Genomic DNA, 16,410 nt, shown 5'->3' on the forward strand with positions numbered 1-16,410 from the left:
TAATGATATATGGCGATCTAAAAGTAACATGCATGCTCCTTTGGTCAGCAAGGTGGCTTTACCAAATTTCTGTGTTTCTTGTATGACTGGGACAGTAGGGCTAGGGATAAACACTGGTGCAGAAAGAACTGGCCTGTGAAGGAGTCTTTAAAACCTGGTGAGAAGAACATTCTACGCAAAAACCTTGTAGATCCAAAAAACATACTCCTACCACCTCTACATATAAAGTTCGGCCTAATGAAACAGTTTGTAGAGGCTTTGTCTCAAGATGGACCAGTATCTCTGCTAAAAGTTTCCACGGAAGGCATCTTTGTTGGACCTGACATTAGAAAATTGATGTTTGATGTTAACTTTGAATCCACAATGACCTTAAATGAGAAAGAAGCGTGGGTATCATTCAATCAAGTTGTTACAAAGTTCTTAGGACATGAAAAAGACCCAGAATATGTTTCTATTATAGCTACAGTGTTAAAGAAGTTTAAAACTTTAGGATGTTTAATGAGCCTGAAAGTTCACTTTTTGAACTGTCACCTTGATTACTTCCCAGACAATATGGGAGATGTTAGTGAGGAGCAAGGAGAGTGTTTCCACCAGGACATTAAAGTGATGGAAAAACACTACCAAGGCCACTGGAATGCCAACATGATGGGGGACTACTGTTGGTCACTTCACTGAGAAGTTCAGCAAGCGACTCATCATAGAAAAAGCTACATGAGAAGCTTCAAAGAAAAAACAGAAAGAAAATACAAACCAATTCCAGCTGACAAGTGAAACCTCTATTAACACATATCATTGCTTTAAGAAGCTTACTGTAAATACAAATCGTGCTTATGTTGTAACAAAGCATTTCATTAATTTCCCGTATAGCATAGGATTTTTATACAATATAATAAAAAGCATATTGCTTGAAAACTATGGGTGATATAAAAAAACTAAGGCTAGATTTGGATTCAGCTCATAAAAATCTATAAAGATCAGCTATCAAAGTAAAAAAGATTTAAAACATTTTTTTTTTTTTTTTTTTTTTTTTTTTTTTTTTGACTATGTAATCCAAGAAGAGTTCACCATCTCTTTAAACAGTTGGGCATACTTTCAACAGTCTCACAGTGCATTTTCTGTCTTGCAATATGTATTGTCAACAATAAATTACAGTTCAGATTTAACAGTAACAGTCATAAATGTAACACTAGGAGAAGAAATGACTTATACTGTCCATTACTCCGTCTTTGTGTGGTTCAGAAAGGTGTGATGTTTTCAGCAATCAACCTAACAATGAAGTTAAGAATTTCATTAATAATAGAATTAACTTCACACACAAACCAAAATCCTATCTGTTTGACAGCTCCTACTCCGTACATAAATTTTAATTGTAAAATTGACTCGTTTCACATGAGAGAAAGGTTTGTACATCTGGACGACATTTTCCTGAAGCCATCTGATGACTGTAAGCTTGGCCACAACGTATCAAGTGTTCAGTAGCTTCATTGTGGATCAGTGATGGTCGTCTTCCAACTGCTTGAAGGATCTGATGAAAATATGTCACATAAAGTACACAACAGTGCAGTAATTAATTTTCTGTCTATTCATTTATGTTTTTAGTTGATGATCCCTGCTTGATAATCAGCCTTGTCAGAAGTGATAGTCTAAGCATATGGACAAGATTTCTGACCTACACTGATTAGCAACACATCACACAGTTCTTAGTGACATATTAACACTATAATTTTCACTATTCGGTCTCAAAATATACATGTTGATGACTAAAGAGAGATTGATTCATATCTGTAGGTACAAGCTGACTACGAGTCAGCACATGATGTAGATATTTTGGTATTTAATCACAGACTGACAGTTACATAATGTTTATAAATTGACTATTGGGCACTGTCTTAGTCTTTGTATATCGTGTCTATTTATAGATGTATGTAAAATTAAAAATTGTTGTTTGTTATTACATTTTGTATATTAACATAAAAGACAGCAGAATTAGAGGACACAAAGATACAAAAGGCAAAGAAGTAAGCTTGTTTAAATAATTGCTGTAGCATTAGAAAATTATCAAATCAACGATAGTATTATGTGGGAGAGTCTGAAAATTTGCCAGTCAGATTTCAAGATTGTAGAGTTTTCTAATCTGAATAATTAACAAATTAATAATATGAATATAATAGAGGGAAACATTCCACGTGGGAAAAATATATTTAAAAAGAAAGATGATGAGACTTACCAAACAAAAGCGCTGGCAGGTCGATAGACACACAAACAAACTGTATGTTTGTGTTTGTTTGTGTGTCTATCGACCTGTCAGCGCTTTTGTTTGGTAAGTCTCATCATCTTTCTTTTTAAATATAACAAATTAATAAGTTATTCTAATGAAAGCAGACATATTTGTAATCAAAAAATCCATTCTACAAAACTATGATAGCCTGCTGAACTTTAGAAATAATCACAATTTGAGATTGAAACTACCCAGAAAAAAAAATAATAAAAATAAAATAAAAATACAAAACTGGAAAACTGAAAAAATCCCCACAGATTGGAAGACTGCAATCATACATCCTCTGTACAAAAAAGGAAGTAAAACAGACCCCAACAACTATCGTGGAATCTCTTTATTGTCAGTAACATACAAAATTCTGTCTAAAGCCCTACTAAACCACGCAGAACCTCAGCTGGATTCAGAACTAGGCGAATACCAAGGTGGGTTCAGAAAAGGTCGATCTTGCATAGAACAAATCCTTAACTTGAAAAACTCAATGAAATATTTACATAGTACTTCAAACAAAAGTTATGTCATCACATTTGTCGACTTTAAAAAAGCATATGACAGTATAGACCGAGAATTCCTTTTTGAAGTATTAGCAGAATTTGGACTAGATCAAAAGACAACAAACATCATAAAAGAAACACTCACGGAGACCAAATCTAAAGTAAAATTTATGGGAGAATTGAGCACAGAATTTGAAATAGACACAGGAGTACGACAAGGGGATGTACTGTCCCCAGTGCTTGTCAATTGTGCTCTTGAAAACGTTGTTAGAGAATGGAAAGAAGCAGGTGCACCAGCACACAGACTGGGACCAAGACATAAGGGCATAGAATTACACTGTTTAGCATTTGCTGATGACATGGCACTGATTGCACAAGACATTACCAATGCACAGAAACAGCTACAATTATTACAAGAACAGGCAGCTAAAATAGGACTACAAATTTCATTTGAAAAAACAAAATTTATGACTGACGTCAAAGATGCACCTTCTGATCTCAAAATTGGTAATAACTACATCTCTCGAGGAAAAGAATTTAAATATTTAGGTGAATGGATTGCAGAAAATTGTAATGAAAAGAAATTTGTCAGATCAAGAGTCCAGAAAATGGAGATGGCATTTCAGTTAACGAAAAACATTTACAACAAAAAGAGTCTCTCGTGGAACTGCAAAATACGACACTATACAACAGTAATTAGACCCGAAGCTCTCTACGCATCTGAGACACTAAACCTTCAACACAGAACACTAAAAGAGGAATTAGAAGTAAAAGAACGTATGATAATGAGGAAAATTCTAGGACCAAGAACTAAAGATGGGGTACATTATCCAAAACCCAATGCAGAAATATATAAAAATATCTCCAAAATAACAGACACAATGCGCATGAGAAGAATCCAATTCATGGGGCACTTAGAAAGAATGGACTCAAACAGGTTAACACACAAAGTCCATACATTTTTAAAGAACAAAACTACAAGACCAAACTGGTACAAACAGACGGAAAAAGACCTGAGAGAATTAGGGTCTCCAAATCTACATGATAGAAATGAAATCAGAAAAATCACAAACACACGGGGTTTTGAGGAAGAAGAGAGAAAAACTAACCGACATACATGGTCTGCGCAACGAAAGCTAGCCCATTTGTTGTTTATGAAGGAATACTGGGCGAAAAGGAAGGCCAACAAATGTTGATTACGCGTGGTCCTAAGTGATCCATCCGCGAAGAAGAAAAAGAAAATAAAAATAAAAAAAATTGAATATGAACAACCTTTGAAATATAAAGATTTTGGGTAAAGTAAAATGTTTTCTCTAAAGAGTAGAATGAGGACTTTCAAATGAGCTATTTACTCATCAAAAATTTCACCATTAACAGGTTTGTAGGTATAGTTAATCACAAATAATTTTTCTAAATAAAATGTTTGGTGAGCTAACTGTATTATAGTCATTAATAAAAAGGAACTTACGCAGTGAATAATAAAGATTTAAGAATCATTGCTTAAATAAAAAATGAGAAGTTCTGAATAAGTACTGTATAGGTATTATTAACAAAACAAGGCCAGAAAAAAAAATAGTATTGATGTCAGGTATGGCATGACAACAAGTAGGGCAGTTCTACACTGCTCTATTACATGCAGGATACTTCTGACATAACTATTATTTCCTCCCTTTCCTGTTCCATTTATGAGTAGCTTGTGAAAAGAAGATTGCAGTTAAACCTCTAAATGAATTCTAGTTTGCATACTTTTCTAATTTTTATCATTTCACAGGAGATATATGGGAAGAAGTAATGCACGTTTGACTCTTCGTAAAATATATACTCTCAGAATTTTAACATTAAACCTCTCTCAGTGTTGCACAATGCCACTCATACAGTGTATGCCAGTGGAGTTTGTTGAGTATGTTCTTAATGCTCCCATTCCAACTAAATAATCCTGCGATGGAACACACCGCTCTTGTTGAATCTTCTCCCTCTCTCTTCTATTAACCCATGTTTGTAACGGTTTCAGACTGATGAATATTACTGAAGAATTGATCAAACCAATGTTTTATAAGTCATTTTTTGGATGAATTACATTTCTGTAAAATTGCAATGAATCTCAACTTGGCTTATGCTTTTCCTACAATTTGTTTTATGTGGTCATTCTAGTTTAGGTCATTCCAAATGGTTACTCATAGGTAATCCATGGCAGTTAGCGATTCTAGTGATTTGTCACTAATAACATAATCAAACAGCAGTGGATCCATTGCCTGTTTCTGTACACTGCATCATATTTATTTCCATAATATTTATTTCCATAATATTTATTTCCATAATGTTTATTTCAGGTGCAAATGGCTGTCTGTACACCAATCAGCAATTGTATGCTGGTCTTCCCGCATTTTGCTACAGTGCACTAGCTTTGCAACCTTCCTATAGAAAACATCGTCCTCTGTGAATACAAGGCCTTATGGAGCCTCCTATTTTATGCACTGGATCGTTAATATGAATCATAAATAGTAACAGCCCTATTACACTTCCTTGTCATACTCCTGGAATTACACCAGTCAATTTTTTTCTGTTTGCATAGCAGCCCAGAATCAAATCACTAATTTGATCTGATACTCGGTGAGCTTATATTTTGTTAATTAAACAGCAGTGTGCATTAAACAGCAGTGTAGTTCCAGAAGTCGAGGAAGATGATGTCAACCAGTCTGCCAATGTTGTTGGCACTCTGAATGACATGGATAAGAAGAGTGAGCTGAATTCACAGTATTTCTGTTTGAAGAAGTCATTTTGATTTTTGCAGTAGGATTTTCGTTCTCTAAAAATATAATAGGGGAAAGTGGCCCAAAATGACATAGAAGTTCAAATGACATTGTGACTTTTTTTGCTAAATTTGACAGTTGTTAAGATCATAGTCTTTGATTTACTTGGTTGCTTGTGCAGGCTGCATTTTTCCCACAAATGATTAATATTTGCTTGCTTCCATTTGGTGAGGTGGGATGTAGGGAGCTATTTTCAAAGTCAACAAAACCGTTATTTCTGTTAGAATATTTTCAAAATTGTCTGGTTTTGATTGTTTCTGTGGAAGATTTACTATCAAGGGGGAGATCTTGTAAAGTTAAGTCTTTAAAAATATATTTATTGTTTGTTTGTTAGTTTTTGAGTTTATGGCCAAATATTATGCTTGTGCTGAAGAGGGAAAAATGACACAGGACTTTGTTGCTTTTTTACTACTCCATCACATACCTTATCAATTGCTGAAATGCAGTGTCAGTTGCTGAAATGCAGTGTGTCTGTTTATAAAAAAAGACATTATGCAGTGTGTCTGTTTATAAAAAAGCTATTAGAAATTACATTGTAAGTTTCTAAGTTCCTGGAAATAATTTGCCATAAATTTTGGTATATTTTACTAATGGACATTGTTATTTTGTTGAGGTTACTGTTCTAACACTTAATTAATGTATAATGTATGTTATTACTATAATTTATGCTTTTGCTCAAAATTTAATAGAAAAAATAAAGGAATAAATCTACCAAGAGAAAAGATGTGTCATTTTGCCCCACTGGGCAAAATAACACATGCACAACATTTTTGTAATTGTGAATTCATAGTGAAACTAATGATTTTATTTTGAATTATTTATGCAAATGCTACTCTAGAAACATCAGTCTAATAAAAACTTGCATCTACATGATTTCAATTGGCATCCATGAATTGTGAAAGACAACATTATTAGTAATGTCACTTTGAGCCACTTTCCACCTAATGTATACCTAAGTACTGCATGTGTTAACATATATTTTGTCAAGCAGATATTTAGCTTTTTGCCAAATAATACCTCATTTTTGCCTCTTGTGAAACTTTCAGTTTTAATTGCCTGCTGCATGGTATTGTTTCTCCGGCAACTTGTGCTACTGTACTCTATAGATTTGTTAACTTTCAAACATCAATTGTACAGATAAATAACCTTGATAGGAAGTGGAACATCCGTATTCTGTATTCTTTTTGAGCTGATTGAGCTGTGGTACTTACCTAGTTAGAAAGAAGGTACCGAGTTCAAGGGACTTGGTGGACAGCGCAATGAATTTCACATGTAGATAAAGCAAAACAGAAATGTTTTCAGTAGTGGCTCATAAAGAATTTGGAGGTGGGGGAGGGGGAGTGGTCATGGGCTAAATGGATTTAGAAGCTAAATGGTGCACTTGTTTTACCCGTGTTAGTTTTCACAGATTTGAAAGAGATGTAAATAACAAAAAGCAGCTATGGCATTGTGGTGAATGGTCTCAGTGAATCCAGTTCCAGTATACTCATTTTAATTATGAATAAAACAAAATTAAATGAAAAACACTTTAATCCTGTTTATCATATAATTATTCTTAAATTCTTTATTATATAATTTAATAAAAATATTTTGAATGAGATTTTAGAATAGGAATGTGTGTGTGTGTGTGTGTGTGTGTGTGTGTGTGTGTGTGTAGATTGATATTGCAATAAAAGAGTGGTGATTTTTTTGTAGGCTGTTGCAAATCCACTCCAAGCATTATTCAACAGTCTCGTCTATCGGCGGTGGTCTTCAGGTGGAGCCAGAGAACAACTGCAGATGCCATGGTCCCAGCCATTACCTACCTATACACCATCTCCACCAAACTTAAGCCCGAGCGCATCATGGAATGGTCTGGCTGGTCCAGGTGAAGTGACACCCCTATTACTTAGCCAGGAATATCTCACGAATCGCAGTGTCAATGGAAATTCCATCAGCAGTACTGCCAGTTACAGTGCCAGTAGTACATGAAGTTGATTTAGTGAAGAAAATTGTGCTTAAATATTTTCGCTTTATGGGTCTTGTACCAAACTGTAACAAAAGCAATATCTAGAATTGCTGCTTCATTACATAGACATAGACTTATGTGATGATACTTTCAGGTGAGAAGAGTGCAATTCGTGCTGCATTTTTATCTCAGATTTTTGGATGGCAATCAAAGTTAGGAAATGAAAGAATCTCATAGCTCCTTGTAAGCTACACTAATACTCGTGATATTTATATGGTACAATTTTTACAACATTTTAATTGAAATGTTTTAGATGTATTTTACTGGAAAATTTGGTACTATTTTTACATAATGTATATAACCTAACAAACTTTTAAGCAGAAAAGCAATGTTAGATGCCATTAATCTTCTGTATGACTCCAACACCAAGTGACATCTTACAGCTTTCAGAACATACCTGGTCAATGTTTTCCGTAAAGATTTGTGTCATATGGTGTTCAACCAGCTGAAACAATTTCTTATACTGCTGTATCAGTACTTTTTCGTGTGTGTGTGTGTGTGTTTGTTTGTTTTTATGTGTTTTGAGGGATTGGGGGGGGGGGGGGGGAGAGAGAGAGAGAGAGAGAGAGAGAGAGAGAGAGAGAGAGAGAGAGAGAGAGAGAGACAGGGTACATAATTTGAAATATGTGCCTTTGATGCAAAGATGTTTAATCAATGGCAGATTTTTTACAGTGTATTTTTGTATTGTTATACCATTTATACAGTAAATTATGTCTTTTAAATTCATGGTATAGCAAGAGTAGTGTTTCCATTTTTAAAGAAACAATTTCCTTGTAATTGTGTAATAGCTTTAAACTACTGTAGTGTTGTTCTTTTATATAGATTTGTAAATCAGGCAACACATTCCACAATTTTTATTTGCTTCCACTTTCTGTTCCATTAATACTATGTAAATTGTCATCATACCTGGTGTGTTACACTCTTTAAATGAGGTGTATAAAATAATAATCAGATCTCCTACATTTTCGTGCCTGCTTAGGTTTCTGACCTGTTTTACTTTGTGTGCTATCAGGTTCTGTTTGTGCACTTATGATGTATACACTGTGTATTTTAGCTGTACAATTATGTAATGTTTTCAGTTTAAGTTTTTATAAAAACTACACCTTAATGACAGCATTCCTTTCATTTGTGATTTTCTAGACGTATAGCTCAGAAATTTCTTATTATCCACATTCTGTTTTCACTAACTACATTGAAATATTAATCTTGGCTCACAAGAGCCTCGTTCTCGTATGAAAAGAGAAACAAAACTGAGTGTGAAATCACAAACTGTGATTCCATAGACACATTTTTTTATCCCAGCAATATTACAGCTAAGTAGGCATTCTCCTTACTTATCATACAATCATTATGGCAGATTTTACAATATGTGTTGTATTAAGTATGGTATCTCACACTGTAAAAACAGTAATAGCTATGGCAGAAAAAAATAGTTTATATTATTTGTTTGTGAAGAGTAAAACAACAGAGATATTTTTCAGGGAAGAAAATTAAAGCTGTGGGCCACGGCAGCAATGAATACGAGAGGAGATGTGGGAGAACAAGAGAAACAGGGACATGTGGAACTGATAAAAGACAAGTTATTGAGATCAGATAAAAATGATGTTAATGTGACATGAGTGAGAAACAAAAACGGAAAAGGCATGACTGGAGGAAGAAGTGAGTGGTGCATCACTGTTTAACAGTGAGAAAAATGCCATAACTATAATTTTTTTAGCAAAAGAATGTGAAGATACTGTAAAATTTTTATTGAGTGCAACAGTGTGTTGAATAGTACATAGAATGTAAGAAAGTAGTGGCAGATAGCTGATAGATTTTGAGAATATTTCCATTTTATTGATGATACAGCTATGAGTGAAAGAGGAATGCCACTATTAAAATCAAATTTGAAAGCAGATAGTTGGAAAGAGCACTCTGAGGACTGCCTGCTACTGTAACAGAAGATGAAATGGATACTGATTTGAAAGCCTTAGGTAATGTAGTATCAGAAACAGTGTCCAACAGTGCTTTAGAAGGCTTACAAATAAGTGGATCAAAATGAATGTTCAGATTAATGTGTAGAATCTGTGTGTCTGGAGATACATCATTGGGCTTTTGGAAGAGTATCACCCAAACAGTGCCGAGAATATAGTCACATTATAACCAGAATCAAATCCAAATCCAAAAGCAGGGTTGTCAAAAAAATACACTGAGATGACAAATTCAACAGGCTAGTGATACGCACATGTACAGATGGTGGTAGGATCGTGTACTCAAAGTATAAAAGGACACTGCATTGGCGGAGCTGTCATTTGTACTCGGGTGATTCATTTGAAGATATTTCTGGTGTGAATATGGCCACACAATGAGAATTAACAGACTTTGAATGTAGAATGGTAGTTGTAGTTAGAGGCATGGGACATTCCATTTCAGAAAACATTAGGGAATGCAATATTCTGAGATCTACAGTGTCAAGAGTATGCCAAGAATACAACATTTCTGGCATTGCCTCATACACGGACAACACAGTAGCTGATGGCTTTCACTTAACAACTGAGAGCAGCAGAGTTTGTGTAAAGCTGCCAGTGCTATCAGATGAGCAACACTGCATTAAAAACAGCGGAAATCAATGTGGGACATACGACGAATTTATCAGTTAGGACAATGCGGCAAACTGTGGCATTAATGGGCTATGGCAGCAGACAACTGACACCTCATGACCATATGGGACACTAGATGACTAGAAAACTGTGGCCAAGTCAGATGGATCCTGATTTCAGTTAGTAAGAACCAATTTGCTGTTCCAACAACTTGTTAAATCCATGCCACATTGAGTTTCTGCACTGTGCTGGGAGGAGGACCCACATGACATTAGGAGGCGTGCCATGACTTTTATCACCTCAGTATACAATATTCAGTACTGAAAGCACATTTATTACAAACACTAATGTATGACAGAAGAGAACAGAGTTCAACTTCTGGACAGTGTGTGCTGCTATTCATAAAAAATAGTAAATAATCCAGAATACACAAACATAGAAAATTGTGAGAACCTTCCAGAAATGATAAATGATAAATAATAAATCATTTCTGGTGGTTAGGATTGAACTGGGACTTGCAGCACCCTCGCCAGCGGTGCTACTTGCTATGCTACATTGCATGCAGCACAACTCGCAGGGGGACTGATGACCATAGCTGTTAAGTCCCATAGTGCTCAGAGCCATTTGAACCACAACTCGCAGCATTCCTCCCTCTCCTGGAGTAAGAGTGACTCACTGTTTCAGAAGTTATCATTGGAGCTGATTACAGTACCCTAGATATATATCTTGTCAATGATACTCTGCATGGTGGATCCTTATATTTTTGTCGTGTTGTCACATCCTCTTCACTATGATGAGCACTGAAGGTAGCCCCTTTCATCGAAGCTTCATGATCATCGAGTAGCTCTTCAGTTTCCTTGAACAAGAAGCCCCCCCAAAGTCATCTGCACCTGAGGACTGTAATAGACAAAGAATACAATGTGGTTTACAGTAGTACCTTAATACCTTAGCCAGTAGTCCCACTTTCCGCTGAAAAAATCTGCACCAAGTCTCACAGTCTGTATCTCACTGGCCAGTTCCTGGCATTATAGGGCTCTCGGTCCTTGTCCCAGGCGTCCAGGTTCCGTATGCAAGCCAGCTGTCTTGATTCTTCAATTCTAATAATGAGTTGTTTCAAACAGTCAGCCTGAGTGTCATCTGATTGATCAGTGCACCCATTGATACTTCAGCCTTGTGACTGCAGAGCAGAAAGAACGATGTGTCTTGATTTGCAGTGTTGTATGCAAATGTTACAATGAGCAATATTTTATCTCAGTCTCACTGTTACACATCAACATACATCGAGAGCATATCTGCCAACATCTTATTAAATCATTCTGCGAGACTATTCATCTGTGGATGGTAGTCAGTTTTCATTCTGTGGGTGATGTCAGAACATGACATTACCTCTAATACTAGTTTCAGTTGGAAAATTTTCCCACAGTCAGATATCAGCAGGAAGGTTAGTTGGCTGGTGATCCCTAGCACTGATAAGTGTTTTACCATGGGCTCTTGCCTGCAGCTTGTGGTCCAGTGGCTGGCGTTGCTGCTTCTGGATTACGGGGTCCTGGGTTCGATTCCTGGCTGGGTTTGGGGATTTTCTCTGCCCAGGGACTGGGTGTTTTGTGTTGTCCTCATCATTTCATCCTCATCATCATCCCCCATAAACCAAATATCATCATCATCATCATCACCACCACCACCAAGAGATCTTGGTCTGTCTTTACCCCACTTCAGATCTGAAAGCATGCAAAAAAATAGCACAGATCAGCTAATACTTGCCAACATTGTTCCTCAGTCCAGACCAGTCCTATTGCCAATCCAGTAGTAACTTACCTATGTTGCCCTGTTGTTCAATTGTTCTTCTGCTAAGTAGACTTTCTGCTATCACCACAAGATTTTTTTCAGTTTGAGTTGAAATTTATTCCAGCTATTAAGCTAATCTCTGTTGCTCTCAAACTGCTGCTGGGCTATGCTGTCCAAATAAATGCACAAATTTTCCAAACACATCATGTTATCACCTCTTGTATTTGCCAACTAGGTTGAATAATTTCAGCCATTTTATCAGGTTCTGATCGGCATCTGCAGAAAACACTGATGGTCAGCAGACTTACTGATATTTTGGAATCCATTAGTCTCTTGCTAATACAGACCATGGGAATGATGTACTCCTTGTATTCCAGTTCCTGTCTCCATAGGTGACAGCTTTCACACCTTGCCTGATTGGAGCCGCAGATGCAGATGTTCGAAAGTACCTGGCATCTCCACCAAACAAGGTCACATTGTAATCAGAATCATGTCCAAGTCACCAATGAAGTATACATAACACTTAGCACTGAAAGCATGTTCATTACAAACACCAAGCTATGGATAGAATAAATGGAACTCAACATATGGATGGTGAGTGCTGCTATTTACAGAAACTTTGAATATTCCAAAATGTTGAAACAAATTTTGAGAACCTTCCAGAAATCATAAATACTAAATAACAATTAGTTTCTGGTGGTCAAAATTGAACTGGTGACCCGCAACAAGGCAGAGAAGAGTGCTAACTGCTACGCCGCAGTGCGTGAAGCCCAACTCATAACAATACTGACAGAATTAAATGCAAGCAATATTGCACAGTCAGCATAATAGCTTATGCAATCAAGATATCAACAAAAATAATATACAGAAGAATAAAAAAGAAAATTAATGACCTGTTGTATAACACTATAGCCAGCTTTAGGAAAGGTATAGGCACCATAGAGGCAGTTCTGATGTTATGTTTGTAAATGCAAGTCACATTTAAGAAAAATAAAGAAACATTCATAGGATTTATTGGTATAGAAAAAGTATTCAACAACGTCAAGTGAGGCAAGATGCTTCAGACCCCCTCATCCTGTCTGGTAAGTTTCCACTGACCCAAGGTTCTGGGCAACTTATCCGAACTCCACGCATTTCCTGAACCTCTCCTCTCTTCCTTCCACTCCAACCCTTCTGCCAGAAGAAGAAGTCACTGTCTTCAAAATCTTGCAGATTTCAGAATCTTTATATGTTTTTTGTTCTGTTGTCAATTAGTCTGTGTATGTGCGGATGGATATGTGTGTGTGTGTGTGTGTGTGTGTGTGTGTGTGTGTGTGTGTGTGTGTGTGTGTGTGTGTGAGTGTATACCTGTCCTTTTTTCCCCCTAAGGTAAGTCTTTTCGCTCCTGGGGTTGGAATGACTCCTTACCCTCTCCCTTAAAACCCACATCCTTTCGTCTTTCCCTCTCCTTCCCTCTTTCCTGACGAAGCAACCATTTGTTGCGAAAGCTTGAATTTTGTGTGTATGTTTGTGTTTGTTTGTGTGTCTATCGACCTGCCAGCACTTTTGTTTGGTAAGTCTCATCATCTTTGTTTTTAGATATATTTATTTATTTTTATGTATTTAATTCTTGTTGGCATATATGCCCAAAAACTTTGGAGATTCTTCCTTGCTTATATCTCCACATGCTTCATATTCATCACTGTAGTTATACCCATTGCTATACATATCTGAAAATGATTATTATATTTTTTTTTAAATTAAGAGAGAGGCTATCCTTCTAGACACACTGCAGTTTTCTCTGTTGCTTTATGTCCATTGAGATTAATTATAGGTAATTTGTTAAAGGAAATATGAGTAGCACTCAGTAAGTAATGCAACACTTTTTTAATGAAAGCACTGATTTTATTCAAGATTCCAGTACACCATATTGTCCCCCACTCTTTTGGCTACAAAACTCTATTTTTCAACATAAACTTTGCCCAATGTGACAGCCTTACTGGGAGGGCCTGTATGCCCTCATGATACCACTCTACTGGTTGACGTCAAAGCCAATGTCTTGCTGTGTCAATAACTTCCCATCATCCACACACTGCTTTCCATCCACGTATTGCTTTCCATGGAGTGCGTCCTTCATTGGGCCAAACAGATTGAAGTCAAAAAGTGCAAGATCCAGGCTGTAGAGTGGATCAGAAAGAACAGTACAATGAAGTTTCACGAGCGTCTCTCGGGTGCAGAGACTTGTGTGAGGCCTTCCTTTGTTATAGAGAAGGACAGGTTCATTTGCATTTTTTGTGGTGACAAACACACTGTAGTGGTTAATTGTTGCACTGTCAAAAAGGGATAACCCCTCAGAGTCACAGAAGTCCATAGCCAGTTCTTTACTGGGTGAACTTGTTCTTCAGAGGAGAGGTGGTGTGGCACCCCTCCATGGACTGCAATTTTGTTTCCAGTTTGAAGTGATGACCCCATGTTTCATCACCTGTGACGATGTTCGACAAAAAATTCTCATGATCAGCCTTGTAATGCATAAGCAACTCTGCACAAATAGTCCATTGTTCTTCTTGGTTTTCTTTTAAGTGGTGAGGAACTCAGCGGGCACCCATCTTTGAGCACCCTGACTGGTAGACGAGTGTCAGTACTACCAACAGAGACATCCAGTTATGCTGCGAGGTGTTTCATTGTGATCCACTGATCCCCTCAAATGAGTGTGTCTGCTATGTTCCAGTATTGCTGAAGTCATAGGTGTATGTGTGGCCATCCAGCACATGGGAGAATGAAGAGGTTTGCGTGGCCTTGTTGTGATGGTGACATACGTCTCATCCAGTGACTCTTCATGTTTTTATTCAGTGCCAGGTCTCCACAGACATTCTGCAAGTGCCTATGAATATCTGCAACGCTCTGGTTTTCCATCAAAACAGCTCTCTGCTTGGAATGCACCTCTGTTACAGATGACATTTTGAAGGCTACATAAAGTGCTGCCACCTATCGGAACTTCAAGAAACTACAAGGCCTGAAACAAGAATATTCCATGATATCCTACAGCAAATTCTGAATTTTTTCACCCAAAATTAGCCAAGAAATAAAATGTGTTGCATTACTGAATGCCATTTGTAATTTTGCTTGATATGTGTTAAATGTCGCGCTGCTGCTACGGTCGCAGGTTTGAATCCTGCCTCGGGCATGAATGTGTGTGATGTCCTTAGGTTAGTTAGGTTTAAGCAGTTCTAAGTCTAGGGGACTGATGACCTCAGATGTAAAGTCCCATAGTGCTTAGAGCCATTTTGTGCTAAATGTAATATTATTGACAAATATGAGAAACAACAGTTGACCTAATAGTGAATGTTGTGGAACTGCATTGTACTTCCCCCAATCAGGAAAATATACCTTGTCTACATGTGCCATGGAGAAGTAGTATTCCAGGAGAAGAGACATGATCATGATAGTGAGGAGTCTGAATAAGTAATCCCTTTTTCCTCAAGCAGCCATAGCAGGAAATTTGGGTGTGTAGCTATAAGATTACCATGTGAAGCAACAATTCAGTTGCAGTAGCTACTGTGGAGGAACTCATAATATTTTTAATTAAAATTTAAAAAGAGACTTAAGAATATTTATTGGCCATTGATCATTTTGCAATAAAATAGGATTCACCAAATTTTTAGAAAGAAAATAAAACACATATTAATTTAGTAAATAAGAATACTATATCCAGAATGAGATTTTCACTCTGCAGCGGAGTGTGCGCTGATATGAAACTTCCTGGCAGATTAAAACTGTGTGCCCGACCGAGACTCAAACTCGGGACCTTTGCCTTTCGCGGGCAAGTACTCTACCAACTGAGCTACTGAAGCATGACTCACGCCCGGTCCTCACAGCTTTACTTCTGCCAGTATCTCGTCTCCTACCTTCCAAACTTTACAGAAGCTCTCCTGCGAACATTTCCCGTGAAAGGCAAAGGTCCCGAGTTCGAGTCTCAGTTGGGCACACAGTTTTAATCTGCCAGGAATTTTCAAGAATACTATAGATTAGTACAAAATTCTTTACAATTACAATCACCATTGTTTAAATAATATAGAAGTGTAAAATACTGAAGCAAAAAATTCTTAAAATCTGTGTCTCTTATGTATCAAAATACTCTCGTAAATAATAAAATTGATTGTTTGGTAGCCAAGTTATATCACCTAACTTTATAATAAAATTGTAGGTAGAGTGTGACAATTTATTGAAGATTCCAGCTGGGTTTATTTTGTATGAGTTTTCATATTCGCCCTTGGTATATTCAGATATACATTAGCTTTGATTTCGTAATGATGAATTTATTTCCTTACTTTAACTTCTCTGTAATTGCTTTTGATATAGGTACAGATTGATAATTGTCAGTACTCAGTACTCTCAACTCTGTGCAGGGTGAATCATCCCAAGTTTTTGACACATTAACCCTCATATGGGCACACCTGCGTATAAATTGCACCAAACACAT

General features: G+C 36.8%; 1 protein-coding gene across 1 annotated transcript in view; it reads left to right on the forward strand.

Moving 5' to 3' along the window:
• The window catches only part of LOC126178664 (G-protein coupled receptor 143-like), a 124,780-nt gene extending 116,058 nt beyond the window's left edge, over positions 1–8,722 (forward strand). Inside the window, exon 6 of the mRNA XM_049924550.1 lies at positions 7,275–8,722. Within this exon, the coding sequence (XP_049780507.1) occupies positions 7,275–7,550 (276 nt within the window). The 3' untranslated portion in view covers positions 7,551–8,722. The remainder of the gene's footprint in view (positions 1–7,274) is intronic.
• Positions 8,723–16,410: the final 7,688 nt, after the last annotated feature.

The sequence above is a fragment of the Schistocerca cancellata genome, chromosome 1 (genome assembly GCF_023864275.1).
Source record: "Schistocerca cancellata isolate TAMUIC-IGC-003103 chromosome 1, iqSchCanc2.1, whole genome shotgun sequence".
NCBI lineage: Eukaryota > Metazoa > Arthropoda > Insecta > Orthoptera > Acrididae > Schistocerca > Schistocerca cancellata.